A 20606-nucleotide genomic window follows, 5' to 3' on the forward strand; every position below is an offset into this window, starting at 1 on the left:
TTTTTGCTGAGTTCTGCCTTGTTTCTCTGAGCAATGATGCTGACTGTCCCTCATCAGATGCCGTTGTGGGTACCGGATGTTCTCGGGTTGCCGGATGTTCTCGGGGTCCTTCGGGGTCCTTCGACCAATGATGACGTCACACTATTTGATTGGCTGTAAGTTGCCACGACCAATGAGTTAACGTCGCTAAGTTTTTTAAAAAACTTTATTGACAATTGCGGTATCATACATTAACAATGACATTAACGTTAACAACGAACAATAACGATGTAATCAATATTGCCTCGAAGATCAGTCACCATTGCCAAATATAAAATATTGACATAGAAAATAAAGAATAGAGGGGAAAAAAGAAACAATGAACATAACACACAAATAAATAAAAACACAAGTAAAATAAAATAAAGGAACAGAAAAAATCTAAGTAGTCTAATACTAGTTAAGTTAGGGGTACTCGTGAAGTTTGTATTTCTGAACAAAACTAAGCAATTTCAAGCCATTCTTCTTTTTCATATAATGAAGTGATTGAAAGCAAAAACAGAGCTCTTTATTAAATGTTATAAAAGTGTTTTGGTCTTCAAAACTTGACCTCACCAAGATGGCGGTGCTCTCCTCCCATGAGGAACCACGTGATGTCTCCTCTAGTGATATAACTCATTTGAAGGACCCTGAAGGACCCCGAGAACATCCGGCAACCCGAGAACATCCGGTACCTACACCGTCTCATCTTTGTCTTCCTCATTCTCTTCTGTCATTCATACTGGCTGTGGATCATGCTGCTCTGTCTCATCTTCCTCCTCCTCACTACACCTCTGTTGCTCCCCTATCATCTCTTTTGCTCCTTCTGCTGTACTTTTCTTCTTAAAATAAGAATATATGTTGAATTTCTCTTCATTCTCTGAAAATTGACTTACACAAGCATCAACTATGACTATAGGTAACTATATGTGGAAACAGGACAAAAACCCATCAAAATGTTGTGGTAACACAACAACCAGTGCTTAAATAGTGCCATAAAAATGAGAGGCCCTGTCATTCTTTTTTACATATTAATAAAAAGTAATGGCACATCCACCACCGCTGATCATGTCGGCGTATTTGCACCAAGTATTTGCGCAAAATACAGATCAGGTGACCTAAAGTACAGTAAAGAGATTGTTAAAAGACACCACTGAAAATATTTAACAGGCATGAAAAGAAATGTAGTGTTTTGGGATGTGTGATTGTGTGCGCGTGTGAGTGCGTGCGCGCGCATGTGTGTGTGCGTGCGTGCAGAAACTGGTGCTCTCGCGATGCAGGAAGAGAGGGGGAGAGCGCGTGTCAGTGTGTGGAGCGCATACACACGCGGTCAGTCGCCGTTTTGGACTTAAGAAAACAGTACTAAAGAAAGTTCACCTATAGTAACTGATACTGGTTCTTTTGTCAAACCGGCCCGGAGGCTCTGGGGGTTCGAACGCGGAAGTGAACCCCACGTCTTATACAAATTCTGCGTCCAGCGGCTCGTCTTTAGATGTCTGCGCACTCAAAGGCAGCTGGGAGGGGAGGAGGTGTCGGCCTGTTTAGGTGATCAGAGCGACTTGCCCGCTTGCTGGCTGTGCATTTGGGATGAAATGCACAACTGATCCTACCACAGCTTATAGTGGCTAGTGGGGTGGGGTGGCCACTGGGGTGGCCATGTGTCGGAGAGGGGTGGCCGTAGCCACCCCTGCCCACCCCCTGGTGGCGCCACGGAAAATAAGAAACACTAAAGATCATTTGAGTATAAAGCTGTCATGGTTTGGGTTTTTTTTGTATTGGTTTTTGCTTTCCGTCTTGTTTCGTCATGTTTGAGATCTGTTTCCTATTTTATTTTGAAAGGTTTACTGTTATATCATGGTTTTGAGTTTTACTTCCCTAGTCGCAATCTCTCCTGATCATGTTCACCTGTGTCTTGTCAGTGCTGTTTGTATTTAAGTCTTGTCTCTGCCTTCCTCTTGCGCTGGTCCATTATCATCTCTTCCCTTCTGCCATGTTTTAAGTTTTGCCCACAGTGAGTTTTGTTTAGCTTTCCCTGCTCTGCAGCGCTTTTTGTTAATATATTAAACCTCTTGCCCTGGAATTGTGTGTTTCCCGTTTCTGCATTTTGGGTCCTTCATGCTCAACAACCCCCCCATCCCCACCCCCACCCCACCTGACAGAATGGACCAGCCATATTACTTCCTGGAGCCAGCAGAGCAGGACATTTAGTTGCTGGAGACGTACTGCCTGGAAGCAGAGAGGACCAGGTCATATTGGGATTTTGACCTACTCCAGTTCTCCTCTCCTGCTAACGAGGGTAGTTGTATTGCCATGAAGGGGAGCCATCTTGCTATGAGGGGGGGTTGTCTTCGTCATCACCGCCCCTTTCAATGTCCCGTTCCTATTCCGGATGTGGTCTGGGACGCACCACAGCCTGTTCCAGTGGTGGTCCCGGATGCACCACAGCCTGTTCCAGTGGTGGTCCCGGATGCACCACAGCCTGTTCCAGTGGTGGTCCTGGATGTACCCAGACCCGTCCCTGCTCCCAGGACGGTGCCGGATGCACCCCAACCCCCCCCCCCCCCCCCTTGCTCCCAGGAGGGTGCCAAATGCACCACGACCCGTCCCTGCTCCCAGGAGGGTGCTGGTCGCACCCCATCCCATCCCAACTCCAAGGGGGGTGCCTGATGCACCCCAACTCGCCCCTGTTTCCAAGGGGGTGCCAGACGCATGTTGGCCCGACCCGCCGGAGCTCGACGACTGGCCCGACCCGCCGGCTGACTCCATGCCTGACCTGCCAGCTGACTCCATGCCTGACCCGCCGGCTGACCTCTTGGTGGACAACTTGACCAACCCCGACTACTGGTCCGACCCGCTGGCGCACCCTAACTCTGCCACACTGGTCCTGAACTCTGTGCCTGACCCAACGTCGGCTTTGGAATCCCAGACAGCACCTGAACTGCCGACGAATCCTGACTTGGCCACGCTGGCCACAGACTTTATGCCAGACCTGCCTCGTCTGCCACGCCGGACAGCGCGGCCTCCCGGCCGTCCTCCGGACTTATCATCTCGGCCTCGCTGGTATGCCCAGCCCGGCCTCCATGGACTCTGTTGCACAACAAAGTTCATCCTAACAGAGTAGGAGGGTGATGCTGTAGTATCGCAAGACCCAACGAGACTAGCGTGGTGAGTCAACTTGGCGGCATGTAAGCAGTTGTACATACATTTTCGATCTTGTTTCAATACTCCTCCAATACTACTCCTCCAGAAGACAAAGATGAAACTAACATAACTTGATAAGATTATTCAGCTTTTGTCAGCCTGGAGGACCTGGAGAAATTCATTGACGAGTGTAATAATACCTGCGTCATGGGGAAAACCAACACCACCACCCCCTCCTCTAAGCGTGGACGCCCTGAAGATTCTCCTGGGGCTGCCTCCTCTCCAGGCAGCGGCGTGAGCGACATCCTTGATTCAATTGATAAAAAGCTCTCCAGCCTTGACTGCCGCCTTAATCTGCTGGAGATCCTCCACAAAGAATTTGAAGGCCTGCGGGAGTCTCTGGAGTTCAGCCAGCAACAGGTGCGGGAGGTCGCAGCGGAGAACCAGGCCCTCAGAGAGACCATGAAGATCCTGGGCAACGACACCGCCCGTCTCTTCGAGGAGAACCGATCCATCAAGGAAATCCTCCTGGATCTTCAGGCGAGGAGCATGAGGGACAACCTGGTGAAATCTGGGATTCCAGAAGAAGCAGGGGAAGACCCAGAGGCCACCGTGAAGTCCTTCATGGAGGCCCGCCTGAAGCTCCCCAAGGAAGAGGTGCAGAAGATCTCATTCCACAGGGTTCACCGCCTCGGAGGAAGAAGGTCCGACAACCACCGCCCATGTCCAATTGTTGCTAAATTCGAACATTTTAAACAAAAGGAGCTGGTGAAGGGCCGCGGATGGGAGCTGAAGGGAACGCACTTCAGCGTGAACGACCAGATCCCAGCAGAAATCCTCCGTGGAAGAAAGAACCTGTTCCCGCTGAGGAGGAAGCATCTTACTGCTGGTACCAGAGCGGTTGTGGCTGTTGATAAACTTTACGTCGACGGACGGCTGTTCCGGGACCCAGAGCTAACACCCTGGCTGTGCTGAAGGCTTTCAGATCCGCGCTGAGAACATCTGCGCTGCCCAGAAGAAACCCGTCAACTCATCTCAATAGCCGCGGTTACATGGGAAGAATATTTTGATCGGATCAATTGTCAGGTTAAAATTCACCCGTGCACATGGGATCAGAAAAGCTTTTTCCGATTAGAACAAACGTTCCCATGGCTCACACTTTTGGTCGGAATGAATCATTTGGGCATGCGCAGTAGTGTTGAAAACTCCCGGATGAGGAAATAGGTCCCGTTCTAAACAAACAGCTGCCACAGACATTTATTTTATGCAGCAGCTCGGTAATATACGAGACGATCTTCCAAACGTGCTTTTATTAATGTCATGAATAGTATGAAGCGCCTGTTCGCTCATCGTTTTATTTAATCCGTGTGATCAGTGCTGGAAGAAGGGTTAGGACAGGCTATAAACACAGGCTAACAACATTAGCCTGATGGACACAAAATCCAGGACCATTAAACCCTGCAATCTGCATCTTGGCTGCACGTAAATGTCTGGGAATAACATCAGTTTTTATTTTGTCGGAACACAACTGGAAACACAAATCCACGTGATTGTTTGAAGTTTCTAAGGACTGAGCGACACTTATTTCTGCTTCCCCAAATTCGCTGCGTGAGCTGGCGGCTCTCCTGAGTCCTGCAGCCCTAACCCAGAGCGGCGGGACGGCTCGCAATCTGAATTCTCCCACACATAACAAAACAAAAACAAAAAAACACACACCGAACAACCATCCTCCTCCCCTCAAACACGAAGTTATTAATCCAGCTCCTCTGCTCACTCGGGTGCCAGTGCACCGAGTGAGCGTCCGGGGGCACGAAGCGCTCCTCCCTCGCATCTCCCTTGTGAGGGGTGAAAGAGAGGGGAGAGCCAGCGGAGCGAGAGCGGAGCGGCACTTTTCACGGGGCGTCCGCAGAGCAGCTGGTCGGTCCTGTATGCGCTCCAAAGTTTTCTCTCAGCGAAACACCTTCTATGCGTGATGTAAACCAGAGCAGTAGAGACACACGATCGGAATGACCGTTTACATGCTCCACGATCGGATAAACGATCAGTATAACCCACCTATCTCGATCGGAAAGAAATTCTGATCCGAACGAGGCTGACCGGGGCAGAGTATTCCAAATGGCGTGTTTACATGACGCATTTTCCTTCCGATCAGGCATTCGTTCCGATTACTTTTGCCCATGTAAACGCGGCTAATGAATGGAAAACCGGATCATCAATAATCCACACCTCGATCTCAGGAAAGCAGTCGTTTTTCTTCACCTCCCACTCATGTCTCTGTTGTTGTTTTGTTGTTTTTGTTTTGTCTTCTTTTCATTGTTTTCTATCTTTTCCTTAGTCCCCCCCCTCCTCATATGTAAATCACCGAAAAGCAATGCATCCTCGGTAAGTATTTATTTATGCACTGAACGGGCGCGTGCGCACACAAGCGCACACACGGGCTTGCACACGAGATCCCGCACACACACGCTGACAAACTACAATCACCTCACACAGGCTCTCATAGGATGCACGCAACACGCAGCTCACATAGCCAGAAAACGCTCACGCGCACACATGCACAGCGCTTCTCCGTGCAGCGGGTTTGCAATGCGGGCACGTGCACACGGACGCGCACACACGCATTATTTAGCTTTACACCTTTCCAGTCAGAGTAGTTATGAACAGTCTTAACATTGTTAGCTGGAATGTGTGTGGACTTGGCTCTGGGCCAAAGAGGATGAAAGTGTTAAATCACCTGTGTGGTCTAAAAGCAGATATAGCGTTATTGCAGGAGACCCATTTAACAAAATCATTGGATCATCTTCTGTGCTGCTCTCAATTTCCACTCATGTATTCTGCTAGTTACAAATCCAAACAAAGAGGAGTTGCTGTTTTGATTACTAAAAACCTTAAATGTCCTCATACGGATACAGTTATTGACTTAGAAGGCAGATTTGTAATTATTAATATATCCATTCAGAACAAGGACTTTTGCATAGCCAGTATCTATGGTCCGAATGTTGACAACTCTTCCTTCTTTCACAGATTCTTCACCTCACTTTCGGTTGACTCTGTCTCCACAATCATTATAGGAGTCAATCTGATTGTGGATCCTGAACTTGACAGACTCAGCACAGCAGCAAACCAGCGTACATGGTGGTCTGCAAGTATTCTAAAGCAGTACATGAATGATCTGGGTCTCTGCGACGCTTGGTACTCATGTCATCCAAAAACCAAGGGGTTCACCTTTTTCTCTCCAGTTCACCACTCACACTCCCGTTTAGACTATTTGTTAATTAGTAACTCTCTCTTAAAAGATATCCAAAGTTCCAACATTCATCCAGTTATTATCAGTGACCACGCACCAGTTTCTATAAAATAATTTAAGGAAATATCCACACCCTCTGGTACAACCTGGAAGTTTAACACGTCTCCTTTGAAGGACCAAAAATTTATTGAATTCTTTAAAAAAGAGTGGGCAACCTTATTAGAATTCAACAATACTCCCGATATTTCACCATGTCTTCTTTGGGAAGCAGCAAAGGCAGTCATGAGAGGGAAAATCATTTCTTATTCAACGCATAAAAAACACAAAGAGAAAGCAGATTTATTAGAACTAGATAATAAAATCAAAACTCTGGAGACTGCTTCTGCTGCTTCTGTACAGGAACACATTCTGGGCGACCTGAAAAATTTAAAGCTGCAGTTAAATGACATCATCAATAAACAAACACAATTTCAAATACAAAGGCTACGACTTGAAAGATTTGAAAACTCAAACAAATCTGGCAAATTTCTTACTAATCAGCTTAAAATTAATAAAGAAAAATCAACAATCACTTCCATCATTGACGAAAAAGGAGATGTCACTCATGATCCTGTCAAAATCAATACCGCGTTTAAAGACTTTTATAAAAACTTATACACATCACAGATTAACCCTTTCGAGCAAAGCATCAACTCATTTCGAGATAAAATAAACCTACCCAGATTAAGTGAAAATCGGATGACAAACCTAGACTTACCGTTTTCGTTGTCTGAACTTCATGAAGCTCTGCTATTCATGCTTAATGGTAAAGCACCAGGGCCTGACGGCTTTCCTGCTGAGTTTTATAAAGAATTCTGGGAACAACTGGCACCAATGTTTTTTGAAATGGTAACATTTATCAAGGAAAACCAATCAATGCCACCTTACATGAACTCAGCAAACATAATTCTCCTCCTAAAACCAGACAAAGACCCCACAAGCCCTTCAAGCTATCGCCCCATTTCTTTAATCAATGCAGATGTAAAAATTATCTGCAAAGCACTAGCACAGAGAATAGAAAAAGTCACTCCTCACATAATTCACCTCGATCAAACGGGATTCATCAAAGGCAGAAACTCGGATGACAATGTCCGCAGACTCGTTAATATAATTGACTTTGCCACCGTTAAAAACCAGGAAATGACCATACTATCGCTGGATGCTGAAAAAGCTTTTGACAGAGTAAATTGGGAGTTCCTTATTGCTGCCCTCCATAAGTTTGGGTTTTGAGAATCATTCATCAATTGGATTAAAATATTATATCATAACCCCAATGCATCAGTCAGAACTAATAAACAGAAGAGGAACCAGATAGGGTTGCCCACTCTCCCCCTCTCTTTTTGCTATATTTATTGAGCCTCTAGCTGCAGCAATAAGACAGCATGATAGCATTAAAATAATTAAAAACAAACACAGCCATCATAAAATTAGTCTCTATGCAGATGACACATTGCTGTTTTTAAATAACGCACGTTCTGTAAATGAAACAGTAACAATTATTAATGAATTCTCCTGCCTATCAGACTACTCAATAAATTGGAACATATCTGTTTTATTACCACTGAACAGTAATACGGAGCAAAGACTCACAATACCAGTCAAATCAGGCAATATCGAATATCTAGGTATCTTTTTTCCCCCCAAATTATCAGAACTGGTGCAGCTAAACCACACCCCATTACTGAAAAGCATACAGGACGATCTAACACGCTGGACCAACCTGCCTCTGTCACTTATGGGCAAGGTAGCCACGGTTAAAATGAAAATCTTACCCAAAGTTAATTATCTCTTCTCAATGATTCCCACACAACCGCCATTAAAATGGTTCAAAACATTAGACTCATCCATATCAAGCTTTCTATGGAACAACAAACCTGCAAGAATTAGTCTAAAAACTTTAAAATCTGCAAAAAGCTGTGGAGGATTAGAATTACCTAACTTCCACAAATACTTTCTTGCAAATAGATTACAATACATCTTAAAATGGTTAAAAAATAATCCAGAAACCAACTCATGGTTAGACTTGGAACAGGCGTTATGTGGAAAGATCAACCTGTCACAGCTACCATTTATTAGCCAAACAGTTAAAAAACAGGATTGTTTCAAAAGCATTAATATAAATGCTACTTTAACAGCCTGGTGGGAATTTCTCAAAATATCAAAATCATCAATTCAACCGTGCAAAATGACACCCATCTGGAACAACCCGGACATCCTTATTAACAAAAAAATGATTCACTTCCCAGCTTGGCAACTAGGGGGCATAAAACAACTAGAGCACGTAATTATTGATAGAAGATTCATAACTCCCCAGGAACTTCAAGACAAACATGGAATAAATAACTTCTTGGAATATCAGCAACTTAAATCAAGTATTACTAAAAAGTATAAATATAAAGACGACAATTTAAAGCTACCAGATGTAGTTACTACTCTGATTAATTTTTCAATGAATAGAACTCTCTCCAAAATATACAAACTTTTATGTAATTTAGATAAAAATATTGCCCTTCCAACAAAAAAATGGGATGCAGATTTGAGCATCAGCACAGATGAAAGCTTCTGGTCAGAACTCTGTCTAAACACCTTTAAACTGACAAAAAGTCCAAATCTGCAGCTAATCCATCTCAAAACTCTTCACAGAATTTACTACACTGGACAGAGGATGTTCAAGATGGGTCTCAGTAACTCAGACATTTGCGAGCACTGTGATAATAATCTACCCGACAGCTACATGCACGCACTGTGGTTCTGCACTCCTGTCCAGGCTCTCTGGCAGCAGGTATGTGCCGATTTATCAGTCTGGCTAAAGGTTTCAATCACGGCCTCACCGTCACTTTGTGTGCTTGGTGACATGAGTGCCATCGATATAGAAGAAGGATTAGCATCTATCATTTTCATAACTCTTTGTATTGCCAAAAAAACTATTTTAATAAATTGGAAAAACAAGAAAAATATAAACATAAGTCAACACAGAAATCTGCTGTTTGATCATATCAGCTTGGAAAAAATGTCAGCCAAAAGCTCAAGTAACTTTGAAAGAATTCAGTCTCTCTGGTCTCCTGTGGTTGACTCCATGACTTAAGGGGGGGGGGGCTTGGTCGTCGCTGCTCCTTGCCCTTCTGCCGTGGTTTGGGGTGGGGGTCGGGGCCTCCGGTGCCTGGCGGGGGCGGTGGGGGCTCCGTTGGTCGGGGGGTCGGGTCCGGTGCCTGGGAGGGGCGGGCTGGGGCGCTGCGTGGTCCTCTGGGCTTGGGTGTGGGGGTGCGTGGTTGGGGGGTGAGGTGGTGGTCTGGCTTGGCTTGGGGGGGTGGTCCCTTTCCCTGTGCTGGGGGGGGGTTGGCGGGGGGCCCTGCTCAGGGGGGGGCCCAGCGGCGCTGGATGGGCTGCTCATCTGCACCTGGGGCTGGGATCGGCCCTTCCCTGGCTCTGGGACGGGACGGGACAACCCTCTCGGGGCCCCCGGTCGCTCTGGGTGTCATCCGCTTCGCCTGCGGGGTCTGGGGTGGGGTGGGGTGGGGGGCTTGTCGGCCCTGTCCTGTGGGGGGGCGTTCTGGGGGGAGGGGGGGCCCGTTATTGGTACGGTTCGGGGGGGCTTACGGGTCGGGGTCTCCGCTGAGGCAATCAGTGGTTGCCTCGGCCGGTTGGCCTCCTCGGTCCCGTCAAGGCCTGACCAGAGCTCCTCTAGGGCCGGCGTCTGGGGGTGGGGGCCTGGGCTTGCTCCGGGGGGGGTGACGCTTTCTGGCTACTCTCTCTCTGTGTGGGGCGGGTGGTGCCAGGCCTGGGGTGTCGGCGCCTCCGGGGGTGGGGCCCCTGGGCTGGGTGGCCCTGGCCCCTTTGCTGGGGGGGGGCTGGGGGACAGCTGTTTGACCACCGGGGGACAGTCTACCAGCTGTCCCCAACTTACCCCCTTCCTCATATAACCTCATATTAGGGTGATGGGGTGGGGGATCTAGCCTGCGATGCGCCTTGGGGGGGGGCTACTTGGCAGTGGCCCCCCTCCTATGGTTGCTGTATGGAGTGGGCCCCCCCTCTTTCGGTTTTATTTGCACCTTAGACATGTAGGGTCCTTGGTCGGGGGATGCTTGGACATCACTGCAAGCAAGCAGCAGATGTCCTCCTGGCACCCTACCCGCCAATTTTAACCGCACCTTAGACATTTAGGGCCCCTTGGTGGGTAGGGTGAGGGGACATCACTGTGAGTAATCAGGAGATGTCCCCTTAGTGCCCTACTCGCCAATTTTAACTGCACCCCCCTTAGTACACACACCCCTCCCCCTTCAATATATACATTCCAACATAAAACACACATGCACACACACACCCTCTCAAACACACATACACGCACACACATTTTGCAAGGAAGGTGGGACCTGGGTCCATCTGTCCCCTACCCCTTCCCTGGTGGGGGGTGCGGGCCCCTTGGCGACGGCGGCCGTGTCCCCTGGGTGCCGGCTCCCTGGGCCCGGCGGTGCTCTCTCCGCACGGTGGGGGGGTTCATATTACACCTGAGCCGGGGGTGTTCGTGTCCCTAGGGGGTGGGTCCTGGTCTTTGCCCCTGAGCGCTGGGCCCCGCCAAACTTCCAACAGTGGCCGAGCCTGGTCGGGCCATATTTATAACACCCCTTGTGGGCCACCCTTTTTTCCCCGGGGTTCCCCCCTCCTGGGCGGGGGCGGCGGGCCCCTGCCTTGCTCCTCTCTGGACCAACCGTGGGCCGGGTGGGTGGTCTCCCTTGGGGGGTCCTGGCTCGTACCTGGGGTTGGGGCGGGGGGATGCCCAGAACCCCTGGGTGGTGATGGGGTGCTCGTCTGGGGCTGTGGGCACCCCTCTCGGATGGGGCCCGGCGTTGGGCCTTCCTGCCGCTGCGGGGGGGCTGCTCTCCTGGTTGGGCTGGGGCGGCACTCTCTTTCCCCCCATGCCTCCCTGCTCTCTGGCTCTGGGGGCCTCGTGGCGGTCCTGCTGGCCCTGGCTTGCGTGGTGGACGTGGTCAACCGGGGGGCGGTTGTACTCTGCCTGCTGCCGCGTGGCGTTGGGGGCTTCTGGCTGCCGCGGCTGCTGCGGCGGGGGTCTTGGTGTGGGGATGGCTGGTCACTCCCCCTCCTTCTTTTCACATTCCATCATCCATTTTAGAAGAACATAAACACTCAACTGAGCACAGGTGTTAGCTCACCTTTGCACTAATAGTTTGCGTGATTGAATGAAATATCTCACACTAGTTGGCGTAAAGGCATAAGTATGCATGTGTGAACAATATCTGTATTGTGTACATGTTGACATGTGGACATTTTTGCAGCTAACAGGTGTGTCTATAACATTTGAGTGTGTGTGAGGACAGGCCCCGCCCCCTTTGAGATTTGTATTCTATTTTAATCTTACCGTAATGATAAACATCCAGTAGCTTGTTGCTTTATGCTGCTTCATGGTTTTACCCCCTCCCCCCTCCTATGATCCCCTTCCTACCCTCCTCTCTGACATCCCTCTCTCTTCTTCCCTCCTTTCCTTTTCCGTGCGGTCCAACACAAAAGATTTTCAAAAACAATTAAAAGGAATAAAGTTTGGCCTCGATTACAAAAGGGGTTTATTCAGACATACCTTTTGTTTGTCAGAAGATTAACCCCTGTTGTTAAAGTAAAATATGTCCAACACAAAAGGCCTTCAGGTCTCATCTCTTTGCCCAGCTGTTGGACAGGACAAGTTAGAAAAAAAAAAACAAAAGTTCTCCTTGGTTGCTTTTGGAACCCCGGTGCGGTTCCTTGAAAGGGGGTACTGTCATGGTTTGGGTTTCTTTGTATTGGTTTTTGCCCTCCGTCTTGTTTCTGTCATGTTTGAATTCTGTTTTATTTTGAAAGGTTTACTGTTATGTCATGGTTTTGAGTTTTACTTCCCTAGTCGCAATCTCTCCTGATCATGTTCACCTGTGTCTTGTCAGTTCTGTTTGTATTTAAGTTTTGTCTCTACCTTCCTCTTGTGCTGGTCCATTATCATCTCTTCCCTTCTGCCATGTATTCATGTTTTGCTCTCAGTTTAGTTTTGTTTCCCTGCTCTGCAGCGCTTTCTGTTAGTTTAATAAACCCCTTGCCCTGGAACCGTGTGCCTCAGTTTCTGCAATCTGGGTCCTTCATGCTCACCAGCCCTCCCTACCTGACAAAAGCCGACTGGAAGCACATAGGTTTCATATCTTTGACCTCAAATCTCATATTACATGGAGTCTAAGGGTTTATTCAAACTGGAAACATTTGGTTTGCTTAAAGTGAACCAGAGTTTGTTTCCCCCGATAATCAGGAAAAATATTTCAGTCTGAATACACCCAAACGACCCTGGACTGGGACCAGGAACCGCTCCAGGACCCATCTTTCAAGGTTATTTCTGTTCGTTTCTAATCGGACTGAGCTCAGGTTTGCTCTGAGTTTCCTCAGTCTGAATAGGCTCCATGCACGGAGCAGAACAACTGGACCAAAAAGGCCACCGTAGCCAAGAATTATGGGATGTAGACAGAGGAGGAAGGAAGCTGAGCTGCACACAAATGTGGAGCAACAATATGACACAGCAACTTGTTGAAAAGGGGTTGAATGAATGCAGGTTCATTAAAACAATATTTAGGTTGATACATTGCTTCTCCCGCTTTTCCCGTTAATCTATATGTCATAAACACTTGAAAGAATACCTTCGCCGTTTCCTCAGTAATTGCCTTGCAGCATGCGTCCGCCGTACCAAAGTAGCAAGTTGAAAGTGCTGTACCTGAAGTTCAAAATTGGTCAGCGAAAAACAAGGTTTGAATAAGTGAACTATCCTAACAAGGATTGCAAAGAGCAGGACTCCCTGGGAAGATCTGTGCCAGTTTACTGTTTGATATGTGAAGCCTATGTACAACTTTAAATTGTATCAAACCATGTCTTATACAGATTGATGATTGTTGAATAAACTTAGTTATCTGGTGCCACTGTGTTCCAGTTATCTCCAATCCTAATTCCTGTTACCAAAGTTTTTCAGTGATATTTAAAGAGGGTGCTGAGGCTGTGTTAATTAGGTTATATAAATAAAACATGACCCCTTTTGTTAAAGGATCTAGAGCAGTGGGGGTCAAACTCATTTTGGTTCGGGGGCCACATTCCACCTGTCTGATCTCAAGTGGGCCGGAGCAGTAACATAAAAGCAATATAACAGCTTTATTTTTGTGTTTTAAACTTTTTAAATTTATACAGACTGAATATTTTACATCTGACACTGACGCAATCCCAATAGAAAACTTAAGAGGGGGCTACGGAAAAAAAATGAAACCCCTGCCTAAAATGTAAATGTGAACATTTGTGAAGATAAGAATTTGGAGTTAACCTCCCTTTCTCTCCTGAAACTTCACCCGTCCATCAATATCAAGATTCAGATCCTGTGCAGAAACACATTTACTGTCATTTGTGTGCAAAACACAATGAAATTTCCAATAATCTTTTCCTAGTTTCTGCCTGAATGATGTGGCAACATCTGCCTTCTTCCTGACCTTTCATGGGGCGCCATCAGTAACCAGACTGACATCAGGTGACTCCGACATTGTCCAGCACAGTAACTAGAGAGCTGACTATGTCATCAGCTGTTTTGTCCTCAACTCAAGAAACTCTGCGGTGACGGTCTCTCCAACAAAAATAATAAATATACACAGTTGTATCTTTCTGTGATGTCGGTACTTTAATCAATAGTGCCTGAAAATACAATAAATGACTGGATTCCTTCATTTGGCGCCCAAGTGTCCTCAGAGATGATGGATCTGTAATCATAATCCTTGACAGACTTATGTTGGCAAAGGTCGACTGCTTTTTTTTGGGAACAACACTTCTGCAGCCTGCAGTTTTTTTACATAAGTTCACCATCTGAAAGTGAATTAAATGTTTGCACCAACTTGTCTGCAAATAGCCAGCTGTCATTGCTCCATCACTAACGTCACAGCTGCAGTAAATGGACGGTGGTTGTTTCAGTCCAGCTAATAGTTGCTACATCTTTTCTTTTCTTAACTGCAAATGGTGAAACTTTTCTTTATGGTAAGTCTCATAGTGGTGCTGAATGTTGTATTCTTTGAGCACTGCGACCTGTTGATGACATACCAAGCATGCAGGTTTTGCATTCAGCTCTGTGAACAAATAAAACTCTTGCTATTTGTCCTGGAAGTAGGATCCTTTTGGGTCCCTGTTGGTGGGCAGAAGTTAAACTGTGTAAACTGCCAATTTGCATGGTGAAACCTGTGCCTTTTAACATGGATCACTCCTTATACTCGGCCTGAACTGAAAAAGAAAAAAGTGCTGAGCCAGGAAAAACAAAAAGCAGATCACCGTTTTTCTTTTTCCTCACATCTCTTTTCTGAAATCAAGAAACATTATCTTTTTTTAGGAAGTTAGATTCACCTATCTCCTCTCTGACTCATCTTCTACGTAACTCTGCAATAACTTTATTTTAAAATGTTGTCCTGACATCAAAAGTTTCTAAATTCCTTTGAAGGAAATGTTTCCAATCCAACAAAGTGATTTCAAAGCCATCCTTAGAAACAGAAGATTCAGATTCTGACCTTCTGACCATGTCTGTTAAAAATACACTAGGTTATTGGAGATATTAGCTCAAAAGCCATGGGGGGGGCTCCTTTAAGTCTCTTGAAACTGAACCTCTCTGACCCAGCAGCTATTCATAGCTGTGTTTTTATGCCGCGTGCTGGCAGAGCCTGCAGACAGACAGAGGGCAGACATGAGTTTGTGAGAACATTTCACTGCAGCAGAGCTTCAAGAGGATCTAATCTAAAGCTGTAGGTCTAATTCATCTCTCCGTTTGAAAAAAATTGCCAGTTCATGGAGTTTACCAATCACTCCCTTTTGATGGAATGGGAGGAGCGATGGAGAAGAGAGAAGGAGAGAAGGAAAAGAGTGATGGAAGAAGGTGGAGAAGGGATCGAACAAGTAAATCGAGAGCTGAGGAGGATTGTGGAGTACAACGACTCTAGGATGGGGCTGGCTGGTATGAGGGGGGCCAGCGAAGGCTCAGAGCCCAGAATAAGAGCAGGAGTACCTGGGTGGCACTTGAGTGATGAGACATATATAGGCGAAGGCATCCACATGTGTCAAAGCAAAACTTTCCTTGGAGACATTTTTGAGATGCTGAAGGAATTCAGGGATTTGGCTCTTCTAACTGACCTCACCCTGACAACAGAGGATGGGAGCATCTTCCACGTGCACTCTCTTGCTCTAGCTGCTGTCAGCGTCTTAGTCCAGGAAAAATTGATGGAAAAAAACAGGAAATTATCAGCGCTTGGGCTCCAAAGATGGTCAATAGATTTGGGTGTTTCGGTCAATCAGGTCGGACTTCAAGCAGTTGTTGAGTTCGCCTACAGTGGTGACGTTCCAAATTTAAATGAGAGCATCAAAACTGCAGCTGAATTTTTGAAGGTAGCACGCATTCTGGACCTCTGCACTAAAGAAGGTGAGGAAGTGAGGAAGTGAGGAAGGACAAAAATCTGAGTCAAGTAGAAAAAACAGGCCCTGCCCTGAAGGTCACCCTTCAATCCATCCTCAAGCTGTGGGAAAATAGAGTTGGATGTGATGTAGTCTTGGATGTAGGTGGTGTATTTCTACATGGTATGTGGTCACAGTTGCAGTTTTCATGGTGGTATTGGTTATTGGGATGGTCTGGGTTAAAACTCATCTTTGTCTTCAGGTCACAGAGTTATCCTGGCTGCAAGCAGCGACTTCTTCCGTGCCATGTTTACATGTGGCATGAAGGAATCTCATCAGACCTGTGTTTCCCTTCCTTACCTTCCAGCTCCTGAGCTAAAGGCTCTTGTTGGTTTCTCCTATGGCGGCAAACTTATGATCAGCTGGGACTCTGTTTTTGAGATGACCATCATGGCTCTCCAGCTTCAGTTTCGGCAGGCTCTCTTGCTTTGTCTCAACTTTATGAAAGAACAAATGAACCTAACTTCCTGCCTGGATGTGGCATCTTTTGCCGAAGCCTATGGGCTATCAGAACTCCATGATGAGGCCAAGGACTTTGTTTTGAGGAACTTCAGGGAAGTGTCAACTTCAGAAAAGTTTCGTGACCTACCAGCAGGGAAACTTCTGGAACTCCTACATTGCGATAGTCTATGCATTCCATCGGAATTGGCTGTTTTTCGAGCTGTAATTTCATGGATTGAGGCGAATCCTGAGGAAAGACTGACACATGCTGGCTCACTAATGACTGCAGTACGCTTTCCTCTAATGACCTTTCGAGAGTTCAGAGAGGTTAGGGCAGTTAACCTACAAATGGAGTGTTTTGCAGATAAGAATGTAGAACTCTATGGGTCAGCACTGAAGGAATTTGGTTTCAGTCTTCCAAACTCCCAGGATTATTGTCGAGTAAGGAAACCCAAAAATGTTCTAGTTCTAGTTGGTGGAGACCGGCTGAGCTGTGATGAGGGCCAGCGAGTAACAAGCAAGGAAATATGGTTTTCCAATTCCTTACGCAGTGGCATGGGTTTGGTGAAGGATATGGAGTGGAGGAGACTGGGCGAGATCCCAGACAAGCCAAAGTTCAGGCATGGAGTAGCAGTAATGCAGGGAAGGCTGTATGTCGCGGGGGGGTGCTACTTTTATGCCAAGGACAATGTAATGAAGTCAGCATACAGGTAAGAAGAAGACGTCTAGCCACACTGCACAAGAGAGCCCTTCATTTTTTGTCTTTGCTATTTCTTCTCTCACAGTTATGACCCAGAGACAGACAGCTGGATGAGGCTGGCTGACATGAATGAGGCCAGAAGTAACTTTTCAATGGCGGTGCATGAAGAGCGCCTTTATGCCATCGGTGGAGACACAGAGATTGACAGAAATACAGACACTGTTGAAATGTACAACCAAGACACCAACTCCTGGAGGTAAACGTATCTTTACTGTGTGTTAATCACAGCTGATATGAGTGACCAACTGTGTAAATCTTTTTACTGTGAGTGAAACTCAGCGATTGCAGAGACAAAAAACTCCTTTTGACCAGAGAAAATCTGCACTTATGTCCAATTCTCACTCAACTGGGACATTTAAGGATGTCAAGGTTACGATATTAACTAAAATATAAAAAATTAAAGGACTAAACACCTACTCACAGTGGCAAAGTCTTGATTACTCATTGTTGAGGATTCACTCAAACCAAGTTACTACATAACATAATATGCGACTAATTACAGTATGTTTGGTTTTAATTTACATTAAGTTCCACAAATGCTTACTGAAAAACTTCGTTGCTGTCATGATTGTTGGCTTTTTTTCCCAATCCGAATGATTTTGTAGCATCCAGTTTAGGGCCATTGTACATGTGTATCATACATTTTGTGCTCACAGTACAATCAAACTGCTTTGAAGTCCAGAGGACATTGAGTGAGCGCACTTCTAACAAAGCACAAAATGAGAGCGATCACGGCAAATGAATGAACTAGACTTTGGGGTCAAGCGTACTCTGGCACAGAATGAATAGCACACTGTGAGCTTTGACTATACATGAGAACTGGACTTTCTTTAACTGTTTAATAGCACATGTCCGCCACCTACAGTTAAGAGAGGCTTGGTACAAATGTCAAAGCAGTGCAAATCTCATGAATCTTGCTCCAGGCTTTCTCTTTCACAGCTCTATTCCAATAAATGAAGGACATGGTGTCATGTAACTCTAGCCTGGCACAAACCAGACTTATTATTCTTTCCTTCATGATCAATTTTTAAATGGTTGGCACTTCAAGAATTAAAAAGGGACGCCATCCATACTACACTACAAAATCCAAGTCCCAGATTGGTCAAAATGTGAAACTTTGTGTTCAGTGGCTGCTTGTTTTGTACATAGAACCCAAAAATAGTTGTAAAAAATTGTGTAGCGACACCTAAACACAAGAGTTTAGAACGCAGAAGTTCGAAATGCACATTTACAAAGACTTTTCATTGATAGTGGTCGTTTAAACGCACAATGTTGAGGGCAGTGTGAAATTGGCTTCAGTGCTCATGCAGAAGCACCACAGAAACATTATTATATGTCGTTTTCTTTGTGTCGGTTTGAAAAGACAATAAAGATTTACAATAAAACCAAACAATAAGCTGAACCTCAAAAAAATTACATTCTGTCTTTCATGTGTGTAGTTCTGAGCAGTTTGTTATGGTGTTTCTCACTACATCAAGGAAACAATTATATAATTATAGAATAAAAAAGGTTTTTAAACCTAAAACTCTCCCAGCTTTCTCTCCAAATGTCCTTGTTAATGACAGAAAATTATTCGTAAATTTTACACCAAAGTCTGTTGAAAGTCTGGGATTGGTCTCAGCTAAATTCATCTCCTGAAGTTTGGCAGTCAAAGCTCTACAGAGCTCTACTAATTTTTAGTCGTTTTAGGGATGGCATCATTTTTGTTTCATATCTCCAATCCAGATCCAGGCGTCCTCTCTTGTCTGAACTGAGTTGCTTGCTTTCTGATCCGGGTTGCTTGCTTACTCGCAGCTTTGTGAAGCCGCTGGACCGGGCCCTAAGTGGCTTCGCCATCAGCGCTGTGAAAGGAGGAATATTTCTCTCTGGAGGCTTTGACTGCAACTACTCCTGCATGGTTTCCCTGTTCCTGTACCACCCTGACAGAGGAACCATTCACATGTCTGACATGAACCAGGACCGGGCTCAGCACTGCATGGAGCCGCTGAGAAGACATCTGATTGTCGCTGGGGGTGTGTGCAACCTGAGGAAGTTTTATGCCAACCAGCTGGCCTGTGAGGTGTATGATCCAGAGGCTGATTCTTGGACGGCCCTGACACCACTGCCCATACCCCATGTGGGCGCTGCCTCAGCCGTGCTGGAGGAGAAGGTTTATGTGCTAGGGGGGTACTCCCAAGAGGACTACAGTGAGTCTGGCCTTGTCCACCGCTTTGAACCCAGCACACAGCGCTGGGAGAACATGGGCAGAGTACCATCAGCTGTGACGGACATAAGGGCCTGCGTCCTGCGCCTGCCGCAGCACCTCAGGCACTGAGTCATTCAGAGTAAAAAGTTCTTGTCTTTCTTGATGTCATTTTGGTGTTTGTGATCCTCTACTCTCTTTCTAATCTGAATCTTTAACCTGGGGTAAATCCTCAATAAAATGTTGCTGTTCACCTATGATCAAAACTTCTCCTAAGATCTTAAAAAAGCATCCCAGTTTTGGACTCTTCAGTAAATCAGCCCCTAGCTATTGTCACAGGTTTAGTCCGCTAGATGGTGCTGTTGATCACATGTGGTCATTCTACAAAGTTCTGTGCACTTATTACACAAATAAAACATATTTCCTGGTAATTCTCAGTCTAATTATTTTTTTCTCTTTGTTGTTGATTCATATTTGAGAATACTACCCTGACCTCGGAGGGGGGTCTGTGGGGGTGAAGTCAGTGAAGGCCTTCAAAAAGTCAGTTTTTTGGTCATTACTTTCACCAAAACATCAGCCAGTATTTCAATTTCAAATGCTTTAATGAAAACACAAATAAATTATTTTACATTTAAAAAAACATTTAAGGTAAAAACAAAAATTATCCAAAAAGAATTTGTCTGTCTGTCTGTCAAACAGCAGTGTTTCTCACTTAAGAAACTCTGAACTCAAAGAATAAAGACAGTCTCCTCTTATGGTCATTGTTTGCATTACAGTAAAGGATTTGTTAAGGAATAATCTTCTTTCAAACCGAAATACTCTCATTCTGAAATAAAAGACTTCCTCAAAGTAGTCTGAAACACTTCAATTAAAGCTACAGAAGTAACCAAGTCAAAGGTACATTGCAGGAAAGAAAATAAACAAAAGTTTGAAATTACAGTAGTATAGCCTTTGTCTTACTTCTTGTCCTGTACTGAAAGTTTAGAAGTACTAGCATTACTGGAAGTACAGGACACCTATAAAACTACAGACAGCAATTCATCATTCTAAAATACATCCACACATTTTCAGAACCCATTGTATCCCTTTCAGGGATCATGGGGCTGGTGGTACTTCTCCCAGCAACTGTTAGATGAAAGCAGGACAGGTCAACACACTCACATTTACTCCTAGGGGCAATCTAGAAATACAAATCAACATGTGAAGCATGCTTTTGGACTGTGTGAAAACATATGTGAAAACCCACACATATATGAAGAGAGCATGCCAACTCCACACAGAAAGGACCCAACCGG

The 20606-nt window shown here is 45.7% G+C and overlaps 1 protein-coding gene across 1 annotated transcript; it reads left to right on the forward strand.

The window, feature by feature from the left end:
• Positions 1 to 3366: 3366 nt before the first annotated feature.
• On the forward strand, positions 3367 to 19742 carry LOC101170549 (kelch-like protein 33). Its single transcript, XM_023949029.1, has 7 exons — positions 3367 to 3645; positions 3700 to 3816; positions 3922 to 4048; positions 15902 to 16051; positions 16131 to 17079; positions 17155 to 17325; positions 18924 to 19742. Exons 1-7 carry the CDS (start codon positions 3367 to 3369, stop codon positions 19441 to 19443), a joined length of 2313 nt encoding a protein of 770 aa, XP_023804797.1. The 3' UTR covers positions 19444 to 19742.
• The last annotated feature ends 864 nt before the right edge of the window (positions 19743 to 20606 follow it).

The sequence above is a fragment of the Oryzias latipes genome, chromosome 18 (assembly GCF_002234675.1).
Source record: "Oryzias latipes chromosome 18, ASM223467v1".
NCBI classification, from domain to species: Eukaryota; Metazoa; Chordata; class Actinopteri; order Beloniformes; family Adrianichthyidae; genus Oryzias; species Oryzias latipes.